The following is a 27,590-nucleotide window of genomic DNA, read 5'->3' on the forward strand; positions in this document are numbered from 1 at the left end:
GAAGGTACTCCCCCGTTTCTAAATATAAATCCTTTTTTAGACATTTCAAATGGACTACAATATACGGATATGCGTAGACATATTTTACATTCATTCATTTTGCTCCATATGTAGTCACTTGTTAAAATCTCTAGAAAGACTTATATTTAGGAACGGAGGGAGTAGTTATAAATTAGAATGACGTCTTATTATTTTGTTTTTAGCTGCATGTACTTTAATAATAGAAGCAATAGCTCAGATCTGGCAACAAAGCAACCAAAAGATTAAACCTTGGGTTTTAAAGAAGATTGGTATTTGGACGAGTCGCACAGAATATTTTATAGCTAAGGCAACGACCACAGAATCAACCGAGTGCAAAAATTCACTGCAAAATACACAGCTTACAAAGTTAAATTGATCTAAGCAAAAAAGTTCTATCAATCACTGTACAGCCAACCAAATGTTAATTTCCTTTCGACAAGCCACAATACATCCGCTGTATGCAACGTCCCCTCCAAACAAATAATAACTCAGCACAGCACCCTCTCAACAGCCGGTACTACATCTGTATAACTACCGGGTCAAAAGCACATCATGGTCATGGATTTTGCCGCCACTTCATCTGCAGGGTGTGCGTAAATAACATTGGTGTTCTTGCCCATTCGTTTAGAGAAACCGTCAGGTCAGAACTGAAAATATCGGCATCTTTAGTTGTAGATCTTCACCGGCTTTTCAAAAGAATGGCGATTCTGCAGTTGTTTAGACCTACTTTGAGAATAATACAGCAACTAACATATCTGTTATGTGTTGGCAGTCTTTATAGTTAAATACCTGATTGGCCCTTTTGGTGGGCATGTCTGAGTGCTCCAGTCCTAGGGATTGTTCCCATGGTCCATAAATGTTTTTCTGCTGAAAGAAATACCAGCAAGAAAAGTTTGAATAAAGGCATATTTTCTGTCAAACATCCAAAAAAACAAAATGTACTCCACCTGGAATCGGCTCAACACAATATCTGAATCTTGAAGGTAATCCGGGCGATTGTAGGCAACATAAGCAAATTTCCACTGAGACAAAACAACATAAAATCAGATACGGCAACAAGATGCAACATAAACAGGAAAACACTAACAAAAGCGCATCCAATATTCCTCTAACTGAACCAAGATATACCTATTTTTACAATTTACTCCCTCTGTCCCAAAATATAAGATCATTTTTTACACTGATAATGTCAAAAATTATCTTATATTTTGGGACGGAGGGAGTAGATCGCACACCTATAATGACAAAGCCTATTTCAACACTGATTTTCAGATGATATATTCGGCAGAATAAAGGAATGGACCTAGTAAATGGCAGTCAGTACATTAGCTATGCCCAGGGACTGTTTATAATAGCAGTGAAAAGGATAGATTTTTTTGCAGAAAATTACATTATACAAAAAATAGAAGGCCAAGACCACACCTTAAGAAACTGCTCGTCTGGAACCTCAAATTTCTTTTGAATGCGCACTTTGATATCTGACAAAGCTTCACCCTCACGAATAAGGAAGAAGAATGGCACTCCATAGTATTGAATGTGCTGCAAAGATGAAGTGACTGATTCAGCAACAATAGCATACAAAGTATTATTGCTTCTCTCTGACAGTGTGCAAAAAGAGTAGAAGACCAAGATACCAAACAATAGAAAAGGCCAGAAATGCTATGATAAGGGCAAATAGATGTTGGAGCTGTCATTGTTTCTTGTTTTTGCTTTCTGCTTTTGCTTTGAGAACCTGTTAGGGTCATGCTCTAGTGGAACCCAGCCGCAAATTTGCAAGCACATGGAAATGAAACAATTTATTGGTGTGCAATGAAACGGAATTTCCACAGCGTCCGCACAAAGGGATAAAAGGTACACACCACTAGGACTGTCAAGCTGATGTGACTGTTTCGGCATTCATGTGTTAAGACTGCACAACACTCCAAACTATTATATCCAGCTGTTTAATTTCAAATCGACGAAACTCAGCAAAAAAATTCAAATATCAAACGAAATGAGTTATAAACGTATGACACAACAACAGCCCAACAACTTTTTGTGCCTACACAAGACAAGTTTTGATGGATTATTCGTACAAGCCCAAAGCTAGCTATTTCAACAGACCAAGCCTATTCTGAATAAGTTGAATCTAACACACTGATATTTTTTACATCAAAATTTTAAATCTGTATGACATAACAATACTGCACAGAGCCCACCAGTTTCTTAGGCATATACAAGACGACGACTTTTAACAGATTTTTCTAAGCCCAAAGCTCTGAAGAGGCAAAGGCATGCAAGTTGAAGCTAGCACATTAACATGCCTGAGCGAGTGACAATTGCAGAGCAGCCATGATCATGTTGCTCCTCAGTACATAAACTTTTTCAGCATAGGTTTGCTCAAGTAAATCAGTCAGAGCACATCTCCTCAATCATGGCAACTACTAATTACCAGTACTTTTATAGATCACTATGTTCTGTACGTTAGCTTCAAAGGAGCTTGAAGCATCCTGAGGATTCAAAACTATATAAGGAATCCATATCCGTACATGAAACATCAACGGTTTAGGACTACATAGATGCATAAAAACGATAATACCTGGTTATCTTTGAAGAAGTGGACGACATGAACCAAACGGTCTCGCGGACCGGCACTTTTCTCTACTTCAGGAATCTGACAATAAAAAAATTAGGAAACTGGAGAGAAAAGACACCAGGTAATTACATGAAGTGCATATAATAAATGAGATGAACATGGACCAAGTCACTCCTTAATAAAACCAAAGCAAGAAAACAATGGATCTGTAATAGGAGTAAATGGCCTGAGGTTAAGCCTTTAGAGCTTCTGAGACTGTAAACAGCATTTGTGTTTATGGTGCATACCTCCTCAACATGAAGAGGTACATTTGGATCATGAACTGCATCTATTTTCTCAGTAGGCAGGTACACCTGAAAAATAAGGCAAATGACTGATAATGCATACAAAGGTTAACTGGATTATTTGTGAAGTATGTGCATCATCTTAATGAGACTGGATTCATAAAAGAGAGACGGAACTTTAAAGAAGTAAAATGAAATCACGAACCATGACAAGATTTGTACTTTCCTTGCAGACAGCCAAAACCACATTCTTTACAGATGGATATCCATGGTTACAATTTATATTTGATTTTTTTTATTGCACGGACTGCAAAAGAAGTGGGGTTTGTAGCCCCATCATGGTGTAGTACCACCCAGGCAAGGACTAGTGCACTGCCTTCCTAATTCCTACCAGCATACTGTCACAGTCAGCGCATTCGTCTATAAGGGTGTACCATATTTCAGCCATTGCAACCTACTAAACTGAAGACATGCATCATGGTACAAGTTGACTTTCGTGATAATACAACTCTACTGTTTCCGAACCAACATTTCAATAGTAAATAAACAACTGAATATGACCATACATTATAAAAATCTAGTCTAGAGGAATGATAACTTCCATGGCGCAACAGAAATAACAAGTACCTTCCATATCTTGTTATTGTTGACCTGAAATAGCCTAAGCTCAGCATCACTTCGAGATAGCTGAACCTAAGAAAAGGAAAAATAGAAAAATTCAAGATCAATTTGGCAGAACATAAAAACCCTTTCAAGAAACTAACAGTATTTACAGTAAATTCACCTTTGATTTTAAGTCGTCGATCAAATCAGAATAAGTGCTACCCTTTGGCAATCGTATAATGTGAAACAGCACCTGATAAACAAAGGTTATTGCAGGACATGTTTAGACACATAAAAGCGGCTATAAGCACAAAATTTGGTGCAAACTACCTCATTAGGTGTAGCTTGGTGAAAAGCAACTCTCAATGTTATCAGACCTTGCAGTTCTGGCAAAGGAATGTCCAGTATTTCATAATATAAAATGTCAGACATCTGCAAGAAAAAAGGAAGCTCAAGTAATCCCATGCAATGTAGTAAATAAATAGGAAAACATGAAAAAAAAAAAGGGTGCCTGACCTGATTGGGGTTACGTAAAAGTAACATGTCCGAAAGATGATCAATACTTCTATACTTGATGTATTGATGTTTCGGTTGCTGTAAATGAGGGATGTGCTGAGTAAGGCGGAGTTTTGAAGGATCATCCATACCAAGATGTTGTGCAACTTTCTCAACAACATCATCATATGTGGAACGTTTTGATCTACAAGTATGAAAGTAAAAGCAGTTATCAGTGCTTATTTATGAAAGAAAACTGTCAATGTGTTATGAAGGTTCAGAGATTCCTGACACATACAGTTCTAGAGAGAAGTCGTCTTGTTTTGGCTTTTCAAGCAATCTGAAGTGCACAACCTATAGATAGCAGCAATCAAAAAATTTCAGTAAAAACAACCATTAGACAACAACTGTAAAAATAAGCTTTTGAAAAAAAGTAAAACTGCCTCACGTATATATGACAATGACTATTGAAGGAACATCAAACACCAGACTAGCACACAACTAAAAGGACAGCCCGGTGCATGTAGCTCCTGCTTGCGCAGGGTCCGGGGAAGGGTCCGGCCACTTTGGGTCTATTGTACGCAGCCTTTCCCTACATTTCTGTAAGAGGCTGTTTCAAGGACATGAACCCGTGACCTCATGGTCACAAGGCAACCCCTTTTACCACTGCGCCAAGGCTCCCCTTCTAGCACACAACTAAAAGTGGCACACAAATTAAGAGATCACACAGAATTACGAATCACCTATCTTCCCTGAACAACTAGATTAAAAACTTAATTTTCATCTCGTCTGCTCTACTACGAATCATAATAAATAGTATGATTAATATTAATGAAGGGAGAAGTTTGAAGGACTAGCTTGATAAAACAAAATGTCATCTATTTTGTGACAAGGAACTTATTCTACAGTATCACCCTGCACAGAAAAGCACCATCTGTTTTGCAATGTGGGGAACAATGTCTACTTCCTACTTAATATAGGTCCTGCACAAAAAAAGCTATCGTGCTAATGATCTTTTACTAAAAAAACATATGCATTAAAATTTATAATAGCAAAAGAGCTTAAATTCAAAATGACAACAAATATTAACAAGCTAAACTGATGTAGAGACAAACATTGGTGTACTGACCGTTTCTGTCAGGACATCAGAAATGTATTAACACAAACAGACACTTCCAAATCAAGATAAACCTCAAACTATAACCCGTATCAGATCATACGGCTTTCATGAAATTATGGCATATACAAAATATTCTCCTATTATGAATTAAGCACTCTACTTCGACAACATATCACCAAATTTGAGCTCAGTAGTAGGCTTAAGTCAACAGAGTTTAAGTACTTTCATCAAATGATATATCTACCGTTCATAATTGACAGTGATTTTACAATCTGGTTTTACTCCTCAGAACCAGCATGCAATTGAAAGCATAATGCTCTACTTTCGTTTGACAAGCAGGTAAAATATATTAAATTAGCAGTCAAACCCAAACATACATCACACACCAACAAATGCATGCATGCCAACCCAAGAAAACATCACTTTGCACAGGGCATGGTCGGTAACTTCTTTCACACATAGATTAAGACATAGCATAATGCTACAATTGAAGCACTAGCTCCATGAAGCAACACATACTTCAGCCTTCAAGCAGTTTTACGCAAACAAAAACACCATGTTAACAATCATTTTTTGGCAACTGAATCATGTCAACAATCTAACCAACCATAGAAAAAGAGTTGGGACAAATCATGGACCAATCATTGCTAGCAGATTAGGTGCTCAAACAGATACAGAGGCCGTAACATGTAAGATCTCTAGCTTTAATGATTGATAAAGGCACGTGGCCAAAAAGGACACAGGAATTTAAGTATCACGAGCATGAACTACGAAATATTAAAGCACGGCAAGGTATTGCAAGGGGAAAAAAGGAGTCCAAGAGCCAGACAAATTTACCTGTCTATTATGGACATATTCAAAGAAAGAAGATACATTGGGATGTCGGTGTTGGTCCAGAGAACAACGTTTTTGGTAGCACAATATGTCTCCATCTGCAATCTGAAAGCAGCAAAAAACATGCCATAAGTAATACAGACAATGATAAATATTAAGCATAACTTTAATGGCACAAACCTGGTTTAAACTGAAGGAAACATCACAGTCAACTGGTTCACACATAATATTTGGCTCAAATTTTATTTCCTACAGAGGTACAAGTAAAATGTCATTGTGCTACCAAAACTTTTTTTAAACGGGAAGAACTCAACCCCAATTCGAATGACGTCAAAACAAACCTCGTACAACTCAATGTCTTCATCGTGCTGAAATCCTGCTATCTCGTTCAATTTTGGCACTATATCAGATGGCTTACTTGATGCTTTCAAGAGAAGATTCCCAACATATCTGTTTCATAATCGCAGGGGATAATATTAGACATATTCAGTGTTGCCAGACGATTCCATAATAATAAAATGTCAAGCTGGAGAAAGAAGCAACCTTAGTTCTTCTTTTTCAGGGTCATAGAGCTTGAAGAAAAGCAAAATATCATCCTTTGTCCTCGAAGCAAGAGTCAAATGATTCTCCTGCAAGTGTCACAAGCAAATATTAGATGGCACACCAGATGGCACACCAGTAAACAAGACCAATGCACCTTAGCTACAGATGGCACACTGCAGTTGAGTAGATGAACTATATAAAAAAGCTAAACTGAGTATAAAAAGCTGTTCATAATATTAACCTGTACAACCTCCAAGTACAACCTCAATTCAGAACTGTTCATTCGAATTGCTGCATCTTTAAGCTGTCCAACCTGAAAAAAAAATCGAATTATTTAAGTGTGAATCAAGAAAACTAATAGTGATGCATATAATAAATGGATGCCAATGTCCATGAAGGCGCCAGTCAGGCAGCAAAATTAGCACCGCAGCGCTCGATCACCAATTAGGCAGACCAAGGCAGGAAACACATGGCTTCATAGGAATAAATGGGAACTCAAGACACACACAACTAGGAGACAAACATTTAATGTGATGGCCACATGTTAATTGTTTGAAAAGGTTCATGTCTAAGTGTCTGTACCTAAAGTCAGAGATTTACTTGGGCTCACTTAATCATTTCAACTTTGCACTTAGCTAATACTGTTGACTGGGGGTGAGATGATTAATGTTCAAAAAAAAACAGAAAGCATAAGCAAAGCTGAAGGCCACAGCTTAGAGCAATGAGCGCTTGAGCACAGCTTAATTGTTTTTTTAAAATTGGCCAGAATTTGACTGTTTTTGAATAATATGCACAGGAAAATGGGAAACATAGCACATACGTAATTGAAATATATCATCTAAAATGCAGTTCACACCATACCAAACATTACCTCCGTCCCAAATTACTTGTCTTAGAATTGTCTAGATATGGATGTATCTAGACACGTGTCTAGATACATCCATATCTAGACAATTCTAAGACAAGTAATTTGGGACGGAGGGAGTATACATCAGGTTCACACAGCAAGCAAAATAACAACTAAAATGCAGTTCAGTTCAAATAGACATAGTCTAATAGAGATCATGTGCCCAGAATCTGAAGTAAATGCTTCCCAAACAGACCCTAATAAAGCAATGAGGTAAAATGGCATATTGCCATTATTGCGCAAGCAGCCAAGCAGAACTACAGAAGTAATTCAAAAACAGCCAAAAAAAAACAAAAAAGCTTAATATACCACTTAGGGACAAAGCGAAGTGTTTTGCCATTGCTCAGTGCTTAAGCGTCGCTTAAAAACGCTTCCTTGAACAATGGAGATAATGGTACAAGGCTAACAAGGACAATTACATGGCACCACTGATGTGCTGGTAATTTTGTCAAGCAGTATAGCAGTAGTAAGGAACACATAGGATAACTCGCACAAGTGCAGCTCCAGCACGTACCTCGGAGTGCAGGAATAACATTTTTATTTACAGGAAAAGATAAAAGGCTACACCCCAACGCGACTGTATATTGGTATGGTTACCCAGTTGGCACTGTGAAATTGATAAGAGAGATGGAGGAGATTCTGCAGCCAATTTTTTAAATAACAGATCAGAGGAACTAGAAGCTGCATGTTGTCCCCTCCTCGCCTGCTGCCTACATGCTTTATTGCACCGGAACCAATGAGAAATCAAAAGGAATGTGCGTGAAGAAGATCATTTGGTCTAAGTGTCTGAGATAAGATATTCGGAAGAATAGAAGGAAAAGATACGACAACAGGAGAAAACGAGATGTCCAGCTTTTATAATTTGGACAAGTTGTGAAGCATAAAATAGTTACTCCCTCCGATCCTGATTATCAGCGACAATTAATATGGATCCCTCCGATCCTGATTATCAGCGACAATTAATATGGATCGGAGGGAGTATTATTATTCTTTTATACATTTGAGAAATGTTGTATTGCCATACTTGTACAAGTATACCGATGCGTTACTACATGACACTGAACTGAACCCTGGAGCATACTTTGTGCAGAAAAATCCAACATCAGTCACCTGGAGTATATTTCATGCAGAAAAATCTAACAGCAGTCACCTAAACGAAGTACCAAAGACCAGTCCCTAGTCACAAACCAATGAGAATTTTTCCTTATGTATTAAACAAATCCCAGTACATAAAAAAACTCACAATGACAGATAGATTTCAACATCATGTTACCAAAAGTGCAGGAACCAAACACAACCACTGTCAAGCAAAGTTTAAGCAAACAATTAATATATGTCAATATTCACTTACAGTATATGATTCCTCCTGTTGAGTTAATGGCCGAGTGGGCCTGTAGGTGTTGTTCTGCCGCTTAGACCACCACCAAAATCTCTGGGAGTGGACGGGGATACCAAATTCTTTCGAGAACTCCTCCTGTCAAGTAATATTCATTAAACCAATACACACATCCTTTGGCATTGTAGTTAAATGCAAACAAGAAAAACTAAGATCGGTTAAAAAGTGGATGCCCAACAATATGATTGTTGCAACCAAAGTCAACTAAACCATTATTCAATTCCCAATAAGCATTGTTTAATATATTACAGCTTTATTCCAATCCCACACACAAAACAGTAAACGGAAATTTCAACTATACACATACATACAAAGAAGAAGAAACACTAGAAAAACAATATCACAGGATTCACATTCAAGAAAAAGTTTCCAATTATATACTTTTTGTGGCAAATAAATTATACTTTTTCTAAATCGATGATCAAAGTTAAGCTCAAAATAAAGGGGAGACTTAAACAATAAGCATTGTTTAATATATTACAGCTTTATTCCAATCCCACACACAAAACAGTAAACGGAAGCACAAATTTCAACTATACACATACATACAGAGAAGAAACACTAGAAAAACGATACCACAGGATTCACATTCAAAAAAAAGTTTCCAACTATATACTTTTTTGTGGCAAATAAATTATACTTTTTCTAAATCTATGGTCAAAGTTAAGCTCAAAATAAAGGGGAGACTTGTAAACCGGTCCGGAGGGAGTAATATGCGACCTATGTATGCACACACAAATTTTCATTTTAGTAAACTCACTGCACACACACATTCATCGAAAGCATTTACTATGGTAACCAGTGCAGTGGATAAAAAATTTATTTAGTTAACCAAATCAAATAAATAACTGTTTTAGTTACCCAATCAACAAAGTAGCAGCAAAAATTACTGTACCATTCCTATAATGCCAAAAGTGAAGAATTATATTCAATGACTCCAGTCTAACTATTACAAATGCTTGAAACAGAAGAAAGGAAAGGAAAAAAACTGTTTTAGGTACCCAGTCAGCAAAGTAGCAGCAATTACTGTACCATTCCTATAATGCCAAAAGTGAATAATTATATTCAATGACGCCAGTCTAACTATTACAAATGCTTGAAACAAAAGGAAAAAAACAGCACGCAAGTACAACTTAAAAGGGCATCAGAAATTCTGCAGTTGGGAATCATGACTATATGCAAAGAGCACACATATTTAATTTACAAAATATCTTCATATCCAGAGCAACATGGCTATTCAGTGAGAATAATTACCTTAACCTGGTTGAATGGCATGTCTTTAAGTACACGGATAGGATGAATTTTTTCATAATCCACGAGATCAAAAAACAAGTCTCGTCCAATTTGTGCTGCCAAATCATGATCTCTGGCCACCTGGGTAATTGTTCAAATGAAGAACCAAGTGAGAACAGCAATCAGAATCACAATCCCAGTCAGATAACGATATAAAGAGAAACCTTAAATGTGGTGAACATGTGAGCCTCAGCTTTCTCTTTTTTCTTGTTCTCTTTGTCTTCGTCTTCCTTTCTTAGCCTAGTCTGAGAAGAATTTACACGATGTTGAAATGAACTCTATGACATCAAAAGGCAAAAATGAAAAATAATGAGAATACTACCTTAAGGTCTTCATTGATGTCTGTCTCTTCCAAATCACAAACAATTTTCTCTTTGTCACTTTCACGTATGTACACAAGCATGTAAGCATTTGAATACTTGGTAAATTTAAGTGGGTTCATATTCAGTCCAGGATTAGTATGGGGGAGCTGTAACCAAGAAACAAACAGCATTTGCAGTAAGAAAATTTAGCAATGGCCAACATGAAACGTTTCAATATTTCCAAATGGATATTACCTCTTCCTCGCCACCATACTGCTCCTCCAACGCCCGTTTCAGGTCTTCTTTTGTCACTCGTTCATCATCGAACTTGTACCTACATTGCAAATTTGTAAAGTCAATGAATTGCACACAATCCACTTGTGATTGTCCAATGTAGTGCTGAAACATATAAAGAGACTATAGGGAAAGAGGGCTTTATAGCAACAAAGCAATCAGGCAACAAGCACATCTTCGCAGTAAGTTAACTAATCCAAAGTTCCCCATTCTGAGGTTCTGGGTATCCAAAAATATCAGCAAACATGGTCCTTATCAAATAGCATTCAGTGATGGCAATACATAGTGACTATTCCTAAGAATATATAAAAGAGGGTGACTATGTGACTATTTAGATATTATTAATTAGAAATGCAATGTGACAGATGATAAGACAAAGGTCAGTTTTAGTAGCTATGTGGCTATTTACATATTAATTAGAAATGCACTGCGACAGATGATACAACAGAACGATTGTAGTGGCATGCAACAGACAAAGGTCAGTGTTAGTAGTACACAAATCAAATCCGTTTGCCTTACAAATGCGAAATGCAAAAGCTAACACCATGACGTTTCAGGCGGCAAGTCAAGGCGATTTGAAGGTCCATATTTTTTTAATACTCTATTTTAATTCTTCCAAACAAATTGAGTAAACCTACAAAAGCCAACAGCGTGGCGCTGGTAAGGCAATGCGAGTCAGCCCACCCCTTTTCACCTTTCAAGGGTGTAAGGTGTGGTGCGAGGCAACGCCTTAAAGAGACATAACAATTGATCAAAAGTAGTTCAAATTACAGCAACAACTTTAAAACCATAGCAAACATTAAGTTCTTTTTAGGATAAATATTGTGGGAGAAGGTTTATATCTTGATGAAAAGGAAGAAGAACAATGCTTTTTCACCTTTCAAGGGCGTAAGGTGTGGTGCGAGGCAACGCCTTAAAAGACACATAACAATTGATCAAAAGTAGTTCAAATTATAGCAACAACTTTAAAACCATAGCAAACATTAAGTTCCTTTTAGGATAAATAATGTGGGAGAAGGTTTATATCTTGATGAAAAGGAAGAAGAACAATGCTTTTTCTCATAGAAATCAACACTATGGAGCCTTTTTGCCACAAGTCCAATGGCCAGTGTGGTTCCAGGCAACAATGAGCTTGTGACTATATCAGTACAACACAGGGTGATGGTGGAGCAACATCAAGCAACCACGGGAGCAGTTAGAACTTAAGAGGTTGATCATTAAGCTAATATCAGAACATTTATTTATAAGGCTTCCATGGTAGTTACTTACAGATAGTCTATTAGTGGAAAGGTTTACAAGTCGACGAGTCGTTCCGAGGTTGAGACTCATAGACTAAGCGTGACTAATTGACAATATCGACACTGAAGTTGCGACTCATAGACTAGTTGACACTGAAGTGAAGTCAGCCCTGGAGTTGAGACTCATAGCCTAGTCTATTGACTAGTCCTGACTCGTAATCCAAGGTGGGAACTCCTTTTATAAGATGGAGTGATTCTCCATCTCTCATTTCATATATAACTATCAAACTTCGCTGATGTAATTGTCACCCACAGCCTGGAAATGGCCCCTACACAGAAGGACAAGAACCAACGTCCTCGCAACTATGACTAATTTCCAAAGATGAACTAAGGCCCGTATCAACTTTTAAAGCTACTAGCACATATGCCCGTGCGTTGCAACAGGAGAGAAAATTAGTGTGTCCATATAAACGTCTACCAATATGGCACGACAACATCCAAACGGTCAACTGACGACGGCAAAGTCGTATGCTAAAGTCTAGAAAAGTTGCAAATGAACAAAAACTGCTCAATTAACCCTTTAGCTTTTCTCTTGCAAAATTTGATTAATAGAAACAGTTGGACTCCGACTCCGGAAGGATTAATTTTTGTGCACTTTCTTTAACCATCAATTTGAGAGCGGAACAACATAATCCCTTATTTCGAATTTATTGGGTCAAGGGGTAGCAGTTACGTTCCTTCCTTTGTACTGTTAGGTGTCGCTTCTTAATGCATGTGCCTCTTTGATTGGCCATGCCGCATACTTGACTTAATTAGCCGCTCCTGTTCCCAGGAGCATGCTTGGCTTAACTCCCTTTCTTATTTGTCACATGCAACCGCACACCAACTTATTTGTAGAGTTTTAATTTCTTCCTTTCCCCAGGATATGTAGGGCCAACACCTCAACCTTCGTTTGTTAATTCTTGGGGCAGCTGGTTGATTCTACGACAACTTGCATGCGTATATAAACCGGTGAGATTTTAAGCAAAAGAGCGAGGTGGGACTATTTTATTGGGTAGGATCACGTTTTCTAGCAGAAGAAGCTAGGTGAGTTGGTTGTGGCCTTCGCTACGACTGTGTAGGTCGTGCGTTCAAACCTCAATCATGGCAATATTTTTTTCGCTGCTCTCAATGGGCTGCGTGCGGATTGCGGATTGAATAATAAGAAGGTCAGGTTTTTTTTGCAAAACTTTATGACGGACCAAGAATATTACCTCCCTTTATTAGTAGGTAATAGATTAGCATACAGTCCCCCAAAGAAGATCAAAAGCACATACTAGGTACACAATTTTGATCATAATGTTTTCACTCGAATCATTTTCTCACATGAGGATTAAATTGAAAAATTAATTGAGTACCAAATAACCATATCCAATAAGTCTGCCCATAAGAAAGCATCTACTATTTACAATCGAACCATACCATTGATTAGAAAGGGTAGGGCGGATGAAGGCATAGTAGTGTCCACCACTAACTCCACCACTGTGAACTAGCACACTGCATTCAAGAAAAGACATAAGGTTCAAAGTCAACAAGACAAACTCCAGACCATGTCCCAGTACACTAGTACAGGCTGAAATTGCAACATTTATATACATAATAATCCAAAAGGTTGTCGCTGGAAAAGTGCAATCCAATATGCATCATGAAAAGTTTATGCCCTCAAGACAGCAAACTAAGATAAAATGGAGGACAATGGCAGTGTGTGCTAATAATATTCTAAAATAAATAGACTGTATTTGCACCACGTTAGTTCATTCACTGCTACTACATCCTTTCCGGTTTAAAAGGCCCACATATCCCTAGAGCAGCAATTCAACCAATATAATACAAATTTTATGTCATAAAAGTTAAAACATTAGAAAATGTAACATTTGAAGTTTCGGTATAATTTTTGTGATATAAGACTCGGGTTACGTTGATCAAATTATCAATCTAGGTACACGTGTGGGCCTTTTAAACCAGAAAGGAGGTAGTACAAACTGACAGGGATGAATAATGAAGTAACAACACATGCATAGTGTGTGAACAATGTAATTGCTAAGAAATTAACTGGGCAAAATTAACATTTGCAGCACGTAAATATTAACTGTTAAATAATTAACCACCTATGCGACACTAAATATGGCATAACAGAAATGCACAAAAAACCTATTAAACTATTACCTGTGAAGAGTATAGAGGTTGCGCACACTCCTATCAGCTTCTGGAGAGAGATATTTCCCGTCATCTCTGTCAAGATCCAACTGAAGTGGGAACTCATAACGGTCGTTTATCTACATTGTCAGAGTAGACTTAATGTAAACGCTAAAACAAAACCAATAACATATGCATGAGAAAGTACTTGACAAAAAATAAACACACCCAGCCTTCAGCAACCCTGGTTTTTCAAATACTAATCAAAGAACATTAAAATCACCGGCAGACTATTGATCACTAATACTGAACTGAATATAAGAATTACCCACCTTAAATTGTTCGAGATATCAAAAACTATCTCTACGTCAAGCACATTAGTAGATATGTAGACTAATAGGTAAACGAAACAATTTGCCGATGGCAGAATATCTTTTGTTGACTCTGATTGATGCTTTAGATTCTAAGGACGTGGTACCTAACCTTCCAAATGCTTGAATAACACTAAGGACAGACCCAGTGCAAGAAGCTCCCACCAGGTGGGGTCTGGGGAAGGAATATGGGGCAAGCATGCAGAGAGGCCTCGTCGAACCTATTGGCACAAGTGGGGAGTACTTCACCACTGCACCAGGCCAAGTGGGGACCTCTTGATAGTATGAATACAGAAGGGAAATATTAAAAGTAAAATACACACACATAACTAATACCTTTGCATGTGCAGTTGGTGTATTACTGAAATGAGTGAAACAAACAATTATGGGGAATGGGCATGTCAATAGCTTATATGCACCTTGACTTGGTATCTATTCTAACATTGATGATAAATAAGTGTGTTAAAACTTAACTAAACTGCAACGAAACAAAATGCTTGGGCAAGCAGTTTAGCATTATAGCTCACCATATTCCACAAACAAAAATGATCTAGATGGGATGAGTAACAGATAAAAAATTCCACCAGAGGGATAAATTACAAAAAAGATCAATTCACATAGACCAGACTAACAACCGAATAATGTATTTCTTGTTACCCTCCCATTGATTTTTCTGAAAGAATATTTAACATAGTACATTACTAAGTGCAGAGCCTACGTAGACTTATTGTGCCCTTTTTTGTGTGATACTAAACACCACACTGAAAATGAAGTCAGAGAAAACCTACAAAGATGGTGAGAATGCATAAGAAATGAATCCACACCTTAACCATTATATCCCGTGCATGATCATATTCAAACCGCTTCAGTTGAAGTTGCAGAACTGGAGGGAAATCAATAAAAAGCATCCCTTTCTTGGCATCCTGAAAAAAGGAAAGAAATGTATTAAATTAAAATATCTCAAACAATCATGAAGTATAATGTAAAAACAATTTCCTGTAAAACGAACATTATCAAAGCGCATTTCCCTAATAATACTGGAGAATCAAGCAGTAAGTCCAGCCATATATTGAACTTAAATATGCATATACAATCTCTTATACCCCAATCATCAGCCAAGGAGAAATAAAAGAATACAGGTCCGCCGGTCAAAATCAAGATTTAACCATGTACAACAGCATTAAGGAGGACCTGAACAGGCAATCATGCGTTTGTTTACTTATAATTATTCAGATTGAGACAATCTGAGATGGGCTTTGCCAAGCTGTTTGGCAATATGAATCTCAGGAATTTCCTAGCACGATAAAGGAATATTATAGTTCTACTTCAAAAAATCCATTGAACTGCACAAAGAGATTTTAATTTATACAAAAACAACAAGATGAAGGTTTCAGAGAACCACAACTTCTGCCATTTTCTTCATTTAACAACTTTTGGGGCAAACAATCACAGCTTGTCAAAATCCAGCATTTCGACACAGTTCATGACATTTCTGACCTATGGGACCCACTGGTCAGATCTGACAGGGCAAAAACTCATCGGGAGGTGCCTTGTCACTAGCGGATATGGGCATGCCCGAATCTGATTAGGGCATTTCGCTATCCCATGATGTGGCCAGGACGTTCCAGGTTCGGACATGTTAACTTCAGCATGCGTGACATGGCATCTCCTGCTGAGTTTCTTTGCCCCATCAGAACTGACATGTGGGCCTCACAGGTCAGGGACCCTATCAACTGCATTTAAATGCGGCATTTGGATGGTTTCTGACCATTTGCCCTAGGAGTTGTTGTTAAGAGAACATCCAAAGAACTGTGATTTTGCCAGCGCAAAAAAGGAAGACAATTTCATCCAAATTGTCATGGCTCCTTGATATTTAGTAAAAAAAAACTTATTAAACAGTCTTCTAGATTCTGGATAGCAAATGCCAAGTCAAACTAACCTGCAGGCCGTATTTTTCAGATTGATACTTATTATCACCATCCAACATCTCTACAGCTACATACTTATCAAAAGATGCATAAACATCCGAGCAGCCCTTGACATCAAGTGCGAGATCTGGAAATTTTGATAAATATGGCATGAACTTATGGCAACAAAGAGAGCACTAGAGAAATAAGGTCCAGATTTAACCTTGTTACTTATTACCTACCATAGAATGACTCTTTTCTAGTAGATTTGTAGTCAACACCAATGCACTCAATATAATTCATATGGTGACCTTCAAATAATTTTTGTATTGTTCCTTCCACAATAGTTCCCTGGACAAAGGAATAGTTGCACATCAATGACTGGGTGTTATTGCTCAATGTAAAAATCAGCATGCAAATGCCTAACCTTCATTTTATCTTCCAGCTTTTCACATAGAACCCGATTCAACTCTTGGACATCATGCTGCATAAACGACTCATAGGAATCCCATCCAAAAGATTTAGTCAGCTCTTTTGTGGAAATACTATTGTCACCATGCTGAAGTCTGTAGAAAAGACTTTGCAAAGCTAAAGGAATGCTCCCTGAAGGTGTATCGACAGTAGGCATATGGTACACAGCCTACAGTATCATTCTTTATATCAGAACCACAGATGGATTGTCGACAAAAAAACTAGAGATACAGCCTTGACTTTCAAAGGAAACAAAAATCAGAAATACAACTTACCTTCCTAAAGTAGGGAATATGGTAGAGTGTCTGGAGCAGCGAATTCATGTAACAAGTGGCACCTTGATTCTTGAGACCAACATAACCAGTCTCCTTTTTTGAGTCGTAGTTCCAGTAATCCACAATTTTACGCACAGCAACCTCAGCTTCAATGATGCATTGATCGTTCACAATATAACCTTTACTAGGATCATATAGATCAATTAAAGGCATAAAGGACGTAAAACCCCAATCACTTTCTCGAGAATTAAATGTATGTGTTACTTCTGCAGGGGGGAGGAAATTCATCAAATAATGACTGTGTCAGTTACTATATGCTAAACATGTGAGTTCATTTCAAATCTAAAAAATTGAGCAAAAGAAAATGTTTTTTCAACTGAGAGAAAATTGTGAAGAAAAAATATCAGTGCAAACTTTAAACAGCAGGAGATTCTCCTTTTAAGGTTGGGGAAAATTTAAGGAGTATGGCACACTTTGCTGTGGAATAAGAATTATGCAAGTGTTGTGAACATATAGTACATGGCCCACCCAGCACCAAGATACAGAGAGGATCCCCGTGATCTCAGTTAGGAAGTTTCACATAGTACATGGCCCACCCAGCACCAAGCACTCAGTTAGGAAGTTTATCTTTCAAGTTAGACTGGGTCTTACACCAACAAGAGAGACGATATACAATTTGTTACTTAGATTAGGGCATTTTGTATAAATAGGACCCTATATGAGGAATTAATCAAGCAAGCATTAGAATAGTTTATATATCTTGCCACCAAAGGCAGGGGCCTCTACCTAACCCTAGTCAAAGTTCAAAAAAGCGCGCTTAATTGTGCGCTTATGCGCGCCTACACGCGGGCGCTGGCCTAACACCTCGCCTAGGCCCTACGCGCTCGGAAAGGCGTGATGCGCGCCTAGGGGGAGCGCCTTTTGCACGTATGCACGATTAGGCGCAAAAAGCTGCGATTAGGCGCGCTGATTTGGCGTGAAACTGCAAGCAGGGGCAGCGTCAAAGACAATAAAAGGAGCGGGATCTCCTCGCGGGACACAAGCAAATACCAAATGTTAGGGTTAGGTTGCTCTCCTCGCACCGCCAGCTGCCGGAGCTGAAGCTTCTCCTCGCGCCGCCAGCTGCCGGACTCGGATCTCCTCCGCCTCGCGTCGTCGGTTGCCGGACCCGGAGCTTGTCCACCTCGCGCTCCCAAGCACTACTCCTCCCCCGCCTTCGATCTGCTCCTACCTCCTTGTGAGCTCTCTGCCTCTCTCCCTCTCCGTTTCTCTCATTGCTGGTGCAAGATGGACTGGTGGAGTGGAGTTGCTCGCGAGTTGCTGATGCTAGTTGCTCTGGTACTGTCGATGCTCGCCTGTTGCTACTGTCGTGTGCTCCAGCAAGCTGCTGCTCCTATCTGTGCACTTGTAATGCTACTAATGTGTGCTGTTGGTCTGCTAATTGTTAGTTGCTGCCTGTGTTGGCCACTTGGTCTGCTAGCTACGCTATTGATTTTGTTGGTCTGCTGCTTGCCTGCTTGTAGCCCTCTCCGTACAATTATGTAGAAAACGCCTAATCGCGCCTAAGCTAGAAAAGCACAAGTAGGTGGCCAAACGCATATTAACGCCTAGTGCTTTTTCTGAACTTTGACCCTAGTACATAACAGGCAATAGACTGCATGAAATGTGTCAATCGTCAAGGCAATACGTCATGCTTTTACTTCAAAGGCATCAAGCTAAAAATAGTGAAAAATGCCATAAAACAAATAGATACTGTTCAACAATAAAAAGTAAGGGCAAGTGAACATGTAGCTTAATAAATACTCCCTCTGTCGACAAATCTAAGTTGCTTATTACTTTTCAGTCTCCAATGCAAGACTTGGGCTATGATTTTTTATCGTACTATGCCAGCAAAAAACAGTGTCACACTACATTATGGAAGGACTTCGCAACAAATTGTCAAATTCAATGACATTATTTTCGTGGTCAACTCACATACTTGCACACATAATTTGGTCAAAGTTCTAAACGTTGATGCCAGGGTTCCCACGGAGGACTACATTTCTGAAAAGACGGAGTACGCAATATCTACTCCCTCCGTCCCATAATATAAGAGCGTTTTTTACACTAGTGTAGTGTTAAAAACGCTCTTATATTATGGGACGGAGGGAGTGCTTCACAATAGCTATATGAACAAACATTTGAGGTAGTAAAAATTCGGATACCAGTTGTGTTGCTAGCGAAATCAAACTTAAGTTAATACTTCAAGATACGTAGGTACGCAATAAGGTCGGTTGAGAAACAACAGGAGGTACCTTTTCTTACTGAGTGCTTGCTGTCTAATTGGTTGATCACAGCAAGGCTAAATTGGGCACTCCTACTCCAGCCAATAGGTAAAGACTTGGCATCAGCAACATCCAGATACATTGAAAGGTGATTTACATTGTTTCCTGTGGGGAAAACCAACACTCGCCTGCAAAGAGGTAATAGGAAAAGAAGTAAGCCACAGAAGTAATGGATGTATAAGGTAGCAATAAGAGCTGTGTTTACTGACCAGCTGTAACCCCCAACCACAAAAATATCAGAGTGGGTTTTTCTACCACTGTGCTTGGATATACTTTCAATCTTCCATGTAAATCTGGAAGTTGATGCATCAGGCAAACTTTCATTGTCAACAGCTGGCATGGATTCTGCAGACCAAATAAGAGTAAACAAGAGAAGAAGAAATTAACACCTAACCTGACTTTTTTGTTCTCCACCGTTGACAGTTGTGTACTATTTAGCGAAACATAGCACGCACCAATAATAATGTTAAAAGTTGCCTTTGTGGAATTGGCTACGCATCCAACTAAGGCTTAGCATATGTTAGCTAATCAACATGCACTTACAACAGAAAAGCCATCACCGCCATGACCTAATAACAGTAGCCATCTACCACCTAGTCACCCACCGAAAAAGGAAAAACATGTACAGCCGCAAGGGATACCACAAAATCCAACATGTTTTGGAATGTAAGTTCAGGATTCATCTTTTAACGTTAGTGTTTTTTGCCTTCACATCAGACACCAGCACTACAAAAACTATTAAAGCCATACAGAATTGAATGCATAAATTGTGGCGATACCCTCCCATAAAGCATTGGCATGCTACGATTGAGGACGATGTACACATCGACATCAATCAAAATCAAAATCATGTTCATTGATGCAAAATTTTCTTTGGTTATAACCTGGATGCTCAATCAATTTCCTTTGATTTTGTGATGCAACATTTTCTTGTTTTCTCGAAGTTCATTGATGCAACATGTAGGTTATATCAACTCATCTGGTAATACAGATATTGTAGGGTGTAACAGACAGGCAATTCAACTTTGAAACGAACATGTCACCGATAGCAGTACATGGACCAAACATATGTAGACCTATATAACCTGCCGTAAAATCACCCTTAAACTAATATTAGTACAAACCAAGAAAAAATTGGCATCAAGCTAAGACTGAAAGGAGTGCCCATAAATCATTTAACAGTCAAACAGACAATGGGAAAGGACGGAACGGTAGCACGCAGAAAAGATTTAACACATTTTACCATGAAAGCCACAGATAATGCATAGCAGATCTTTCAGTCGAAATTAACCAGACAGGGGGCACAGAAAACCCTCACCTTCCATCGGCTGCGGCCCCTCAAAGACCTCCACTTCCTGTTGTGGCACAAGCATCTCCTCGTCCTGGTCCTGCGGCGGCGGCTGCAGACAACAGGCAGCCGAACAGTTCAGCACGGGGAGCTAAACAACACTAGAACCGAACAAATCGCCACCAAGAAAGACCGCCCACAAAACCACGCCAAATCGAATCAGGTCGAAACAACCCCCTAATCGCAGAAACCCTAGAGGAGACAGCGGCGCACTCCGGGCCGAAGCGAGCGGACTCGGGCGGGGTGGCGAGAATGGCGAGGTCGCTCGGGGCTTTTACCTCGGGGGCGCGAGGAGTCACCATGGTCATGTGCGGCGGCGGCGGCCGCTACGGGCGGCCGCGGGGTTGGGTCGCGTCGGCGATCGCCGCGGTGAGTGTGGGGATTCGGGGCTCGCGTGCTAGGGTTTAGGGGAGAGGCGGGCGGGGGGGACAAAGCGGGGAGGAGACGAAGACGAAGGGGGGAAAGGGGTAAAAAAAGGGATGGGAGGGGCGCGTGCTCTTTGCGGTTTTCTAAAGAACGCGGGGCCGCGGCTTTAATCGAGGGTCGGTTTGATATTTCGACGGGGCTCGTGTTCGCGCAGGGCAAGAGGGATCGAGATTTCGGGCTGTAGGGAACAGAATGCACGGTGTGTGTTGCTGCGAAAACTAGACGGTGACTCGAGCATTGTTGTGGAATTGGAGGATTGTTTTTGAATATATTATGTATGTATATAAGATAAATAACTCTAAAATTTAAAATGTGAAAATGCAACAATGCATTTTTTTTAACATAATAATAGGTTAAATATGCGACGACTTCATCAAAAGGAAATATGACGACTAAATGTAATGGGATTTAAAACACTCTTGAAATGCATGAATGCATACTGATGATATGATGATAAAGAGACACGTACCGATCTTAGATGGTTTTAATAGGACAAGCTGGCAAATTCAAAATTCAATGGTTCACGTAATCTTAATGATGTGACTCGTTGTGACTTGTGAGAGTAGAAAAAATAGCTAATAGCTACGATTATTAGTGTGGTTTGTCGATATATGGTATACATTTGACAGCAGGATCAATGAATGTGCCTCCAAGAACCTCGGGCAAGTGGTTTGCATGTACGGCCATTAGGGGGGAAATATGAAATCCTCAAACTATAATTACTGTCTCAGAAACATCAAATCTAGTACCATGTCGTTGAAGTAAGCAACGAAAAGGCAGTTTTCGGTGTTGCCGATAACGAAAAAAAAGTACTCTGTTGCCCCCACCCATGAAAAGGGGGTTTCGGTGGCTGCCTGCCCGTAAAGGTATCTTCATTGATGCCGACTACAAAACGTGGTCGCGAGTTGTCTGCTTCCGTTCCCACAGCTCCCCACCAACCGACATTTATTAATTTCACTGTCACCAGCAACAAAGAGGCTTTCATTTTCGTTGTCCACGAAAATTCACAGGATAACCCATGGGCCTTTTTCTTCGTCTGGTCATTCTCTCATATCTCTTTTTCTTTATGTTTCGTTTACTCATCCGTCTTTCGTGACTCCTGACCGGAGAGGCAACAAATCCCGCAAATCCACCCTTTTGTTGACATCCACCACCCCGACTCTGGGCGGAGTGGTGAGAATGGCGAGGTCGCTCGGGGCTTTTACCTCTAGGGCGCGATGAGTCACCATGGGCATGTGCGGCGGCCGCCGCCGCTACGGGCGGTCGCGGGGTTGGGTCGTGTTGGCGATCGCCGCGAAGAGTGTGGGGATTCGGGGCTCGCGTTCTAGGGTTTAGGGGAGAGGCGGGCGGGGGGCAAAGCGAGGAGGAGACGAAGACGAAGGGGGGAGGGGGTAAAAAAAGGGATGGGAGGGCGCGTGCTCTTTGCGCTTTTCTAAAGAACGCGGGGCCGCGGCTTTAATCCAGGGTCGATTTGATATTTCGACGGGGCTCATGTTCGCGCAGGGCAAGAGGGATAAAGATTTCGGGCTCGAGGGGAAGGAATGCACGGTGTTTGTTGCTGCAAAAACTAGAAGGTGCCTCGAGCATTGTTGTGGGATTGGAGAATTGTTTATGAATATATTATGTATAATATAAACGATTCTAAAATTTAAAATGTGTGAAAATGCAGCAATGCATTTTTTTAACATAATAATAGGTTAAATATGTGACGACTTCATCAAAAAGAAATGTGACGACTAAATGTGATGGGATTTAAAACACTCTTGAAATTCATGAATGCATGTTGATGGTATGACGGTAGAGGGACACGTACCGATCTCGGATGGTTTTAATAGGTCAAGCTAGCAAATTCAAAATTCAATGGTTCATGTAATCTTAATGATATGACTCGTCGTGAGAGTAGAAAAGATAGCTACGATTGTTAGTGTGGTTTGTTGATATATGGTATACATTTGATAGCAGGATCAATGAATGTGCCTCCAAGAACCTCGGGCAAGTGGTTTGCCCGTATGGCCATTAGGGGAAAAATATGAAATCCTATCATATTATTTTCAGATCTATAAACTAAACACCCAAAAATACCTTGCTGCAATTTATTTATATTTACTTTATTTTACACTTTTACTTATCTTTTACACATATCTCTGTCAGATCTCACTCTTGGTAGTGACCGTGAAGGGATTGACAACCCCTTTTTAGGTGTGCAAGTGTTTGTTAGTTTGTGCAGGTGCATCTATTGGGGATTTGCTTGTTCCTCCTATTAGATTGATACCTTGGTTCTTAACTGAGGAAAATACTTATCACTACTTTGCTGCATCATCCTTTCATCTTCAAGGAAAAAATCAAAGCAAGCTCAAGAAGTAGCATCAACCCATATGCTTCTCCCCCTTTTGTCATCAAATGACCAAAAAGGAATGAAGACATAGGGCGTCTACTCGTTCCCGGGAGGCGTTGGTGAAGATGTTGGTGAAGTAGGGCCTCATGCAGCATCTTGGTGCAGTGAAGCCATGGCGGGTGAAGTGGCGTCGTTCTCTTCATTAATCACGCGAGCAACAACAGTTGGAGCGGAGGATGAATAGTCTGAGTCTTCATTGGATGGTGTTGGACCCCACTTAGCAGATTCCAGAGGCTTGGAGTCAAACTTGAAGCGTTCTGTGAAGCCATCTGCAATGAGTTCATCTTCAGAACAGAGAATCGTGAGGCTCTTCCAAGCACGCTGGCAGGCTTCATGAGCAACAAACGAGTTCTTGGTGGAGAGGTTGCGAATCCGATTGACATCCATGAGAAGACTTTGCATCTGGCATTTCATCCAATCATGATGCTATCATGCTTCTGATGGAGAGAAACTAGAAGTTCCCTGTCATTTAGAAATCGAGCACGCTTCTGAGCCCTCTAAGGAACTGTGCTGGCCGTCGCATTAGTGTTAGCCCGATGCGACAAACGAAGTTGTCCGACAAGTGGACCAGGCAGAGCAATATTTTGGGAATAGGAGTGGCTTCAAGAGGTGTTGAGAAGCTCTGAAAGGCTGCATTATCTTCATGCAGTGGTTCTTTGGCAGGCTCGGGATAGATGGCTTCATGAGACATATCAACTTCTGGCAGGAAGACAACATGATTGCAAGCTGAAGTTTGATAGTTGACAGTGGAGCGAAGCTTAATTAGCCGCATTATCCATGGAGCATAGAATTTCTAGCCAAAAAGATCAATGCCTGGAGCTGCCAACTACTTGATGAAGAAATCATGAGTATTGAAGCGGATGCCGTTGAGAATGTAGAAAACCAAAGTCTTCATAGTGCCTTCAAGATTCGCAGAAGATGAGTGCCCTTTGATTGGCTATAGAGTATGCCTCACAATGTGGTAGATGGTGTGTGGCTGAAGGAAATATGCCCTAGAGGCAATAATAAAGTTATTATTTATTTCCTTATTTCATGATAAATGTTTATTATTCATGCTAGAATTGTATTAACCGGAAACATAATACTTGTGTGAATACATAGACAAACAGAATGTCACTAGTATGCCTCTACTTGACTAGCTCGTTGATCAAAGATGGTTATGTTTCCTAGCCATTGACATGAGTTGTCATTTGATTAACGGGATCACATCATTAGGAGAATGATGTGATTGACTTGACCCATTCCGTTAGCTTAACACTCGATCGTTTAGTATGTTGCTATTGCTTTCTTCATGACTTATACATGTTCCTATGACTATGAGATTATGCAACTCCCGTTTACCGGAGGAACGCTTTGTGTGCTACCAAACGTCACAACGTAACTGGGTGATTATAAAGGTGCTCTACAGGTGTCTCCGAAGGTACTTGTTGGGTTGGTGTATTTCGAGATTAGGATTTGTCACTCCGATTGTCGGAGAGGTATCTCTGGGCCCTCTCGGTAATGCACATCACTTAAGCCTTGCAAGCATTGCAACTAATGAGTTAGTTGCGGGATGACGTATTACAGAACGAGTAAAGAGACTTGCCGGTAACGAGATTGAACTAGGTATTGAGATACCGACGATCGAATCTTGGGCAAGTAACATACCGATGACAAAGGGAACAACGTATGTTGTTATGCGGTCTGACCGATAAAGATCTTCGTAGAATATGTGGGAGCCAATATGAGCATCCAGGTTCCGCTATTGGTTATTGACCGGAGACGTGTCTTGGTCATGTCTACATAGTTCTCGAACCCGTAGGGTCCGCACGCTTAAAGTTTCGATGACAATTATATTATGAGTTTATGAGTTTTGATGTACCGAAGGTTGTTCGGAGTCCCGGATATGATCACGGACATGACGAGGAGTCTCGAAATGGTCGAGACATGAAGATTGATATATTGGAAGCCTATATTTGGATATCGGAAGTGTTTCGGGTGAAATCGGGATTTTACCGGAGTACCGAGGGGTTACCGGAACCCCCCGGGGGCTTAATGGGCCATAGTGGGCCTCTGTGGAGAAGAGGAGAGGCGGCCAGGGCAGGGCCGCGCGCCCCTCCCCCCTAGTCCGAATAGGACAAGGAGAGGGGGGCGACGCCCCCCCTTTCCTTCCTCTCTCCCTCCTCTTTCCCCCTCCACTCCTAATCCAACAAGGAAAAGGGAGGGAGTCCTACTCCCGGTGGGAGTAGGACTCCTCCTGGCGCGCCCCTCCTGGCTGGCCGCACCTCCCCCCTTGCTCCTTTATATACGGGGGCAAGGGGGCACCCTAGAGACACAACAATTGATCGTTTGATCTTTTAGCCGTGTGCGGTGCCCCCCTCCACCATAGTCCACCTCGATAATACTGTAGCGGTGCTTAGGCGAAGCCCTGCGTCGGTAGAACATCATCATCGTCATCACACCGTCGTGCTGACGAAACTCTCCCTCAACACTCGGCTGGATCGGAGTTTGAGGGACGTCATCGGGCTGAACGTGTGCTGAACTCGGAGGTGTCGTGCGTTCGGTACTTGATCGGTCGGATCGTGAAGACGTACGACTACATCAACCGCGTTGTGCTAATGCTTCCGCTTTCGGTCTACGAGGGTACGTGGACAACACTCTCCCCTCTCATTGCTATGCATCACCATGATCTTGCGTGTGCATAGGAATTTTTTTGAAATTACTACATTCCCCAACAGTGGCTAGTACTCGAGGTCATTGACAAAGAAATGAGTGGGGTACTCAGCATGTGCAGGGCAATGGCTTCATCATAGACAACATTTGGCTCATATTGGGCTCTGGCTTCTGGAATATGCTCTCAAGCTCCTTTTCATAAAGTTGACAACCTGGCTCATAAAGATCACCAGGAGTGGGCAGGGAAGTGAGCTCGAGAATATCTTGAGCCTTGGCTTCATGATGGACATCTCCTGTCATCCACTCAAGGACCCATGTCTTTGGATCCCTGTTGTAGCCACATATGTGCATCGTGGCATAGAATTGGAGCAACAACTCTTCATTCCAGTGCTCCTTGTCGGCGACAAAGGGAAGCAGGCCAACATCTAGGAAGCAATCAATGTCTTCTTCTAAGAGTAGAAAAAATAGCTAGGATTGTTAGTGTGGTTTGTCGATATATGTTATACATTTAATAGCAGGATCAATAAATGTGCCTCCAAGAACCTCGGGCAAGTGGTTTACATGTACGGCCATTAGGGGAAAAATATGAAACCCTCAAACTATAATTACTGTCTCAGAAACATCAAATCTAGTACCATGTCGTTGAAGTAAGCAACGAAAAGGTAGTTTTCGGTGTTGCCGATAACGGAAAAAAGTACGTGTTGCCCCCACCAACGAAAAGGGGGTTTCTGTGGCCACTTGCCCGTAAAGGTATCTTCATTGATGTCGACTACAACACGTGGTCGCGAGTTGTCTGCTCCCGCTCCCACAGCTCCCCACCAACCGACATTTATTAATTTCACTGTCGCCAGCAACAAAGAGGCTTTCATTTTCGTTGCCCACAAAAAAAATCACGGGATAACCCATGGGCCTTTCTTCTTCCTCTAGCCATTCTCTCATATCTCTCTTTCTTTATGTTTCGTTTACTCATCCGTCTTTCGTGACTCCTGGCCGGAGAGGCAACAAGTCCCGCAAATTCACCCTTTTGTTGACATCCACCACCCCGACTCTAGGCGGAGTGGTGAGAATGGCGAGGTTGCTCGGGGCTTTTACCTCTGGGGCGCGATGAGTCACCATGGTCATTTGCAGCGGCCGCCGCTACGGGCGACCGCAGGGTTGGGTCGCGTCGGTGATCGTCGCGAAGAGTGTTGGGATTCGGGGCTCGCGTTCTAGGGTTTAGCTAGGGGAGAGGCGGGCGGGGGGGGGGGGGGCGACAAAGCGGGGAGGAGACGAAGACGAAGGGGGGAGGGGGTAAAAAAAGGGATGGGAGGGCCCATGCTCTTTGCGATTTTCTAAAGAACG

General features: G+C 40.8%; 1 protein-coding gene across 6 annotated transcripts; it reads right to left on the reverse strand.

Moving 5' to 3' along the window:
- Nucleotides 1–343: 343 nt before the first annotated feature.
- Nucleotides 344–21,302, reverse strand: LOC109741570 (ubiquitin C-terminal hydrolase 13). 6 transcript variants are annotated; one of them, XM_020300657.4, is made up of 32 exons: nucleotides 21,055–21,302; nucleotides 20,747–20,828; nucleotides 19,638–19,773; nucleotides 19,399–19,556; nucleotides 17,105–17,370; nucleotides 16,786–16,998; nucleotides 16,601–16,709; nucleotides 16,391–16,506; nucleotides 15,276–15,374; nucleotides 14,111–14,220; nucleotides 13,367–13,441; nucleotides 10,629–10,707; nucleotides 10,394–10,540; nucleotides 10,236–10,316; nucleotides 10,033–10,152; nucleotides 8,734–8,856; nucleotides 6,717–6,788; nucleotides 6,476–6,561; nucleotides 6,274–6,382; nucleotides 6,113–6,181; nucleotides 5,936–6,037; nucleotides 4,277–4,332; nucleotides 4,000–4,183; nucleotides 3,814–3,915; nucleotides 3,665–3,736; nucleotides 3,508–3,573; nucleotides 2,884–2,949; nucleotides 2,600–2,674; nucleotides 1,444–1,560; nucleotides 969–1,043; nucleotides 811–885; nucleotides 344–728 (listed from the first exon to the last, which is right to left on the reverse strand). In XM_020300657.4, exons 1-32 carry the CDS (start codon nucleotides 21,082–21,084, stop codon nucleotides 687–689), a joined length of 3,312 nt encoding a protein of 1,103 aa, XP_020156246.1. In that variant the 5' UTR covers nucleotides 21,085–21,302; the 3' UTR covers nucleotides 344–686. The 6 variants fall into 6 exon arrangements, with proteins under 6 accessions (XP_020156246.1, XP_020156245.1, XP_073366850.1 ...); XM_020300656.4 differs by having other exon boundaries at nucleotides 811–888; XM_073510749.1 differs by having other exon boundaries at nucleotides 6,726–6,788; nucleotides 21,055–21,255.
- Between the last annotated feature and the right edge of the window lie 6,288 nt (nucleotides 21,303–27,590).

This window comes from Aegilops tauschii, chromosome 3 (genome assembly GCF_002575655.3).
Source record: "Aegilops tauschii subsp. strangulata cultivar AL8/78 chromosome 3, Aet v6.0, whole genome shotgun sequence".
Taxonomy (NCBI): Eukaryota; Viridiplantae; Streptophyta; class Magnoliopsida; order Poales; family Poaceae; genus Aegilops; species Aegilops tauschii.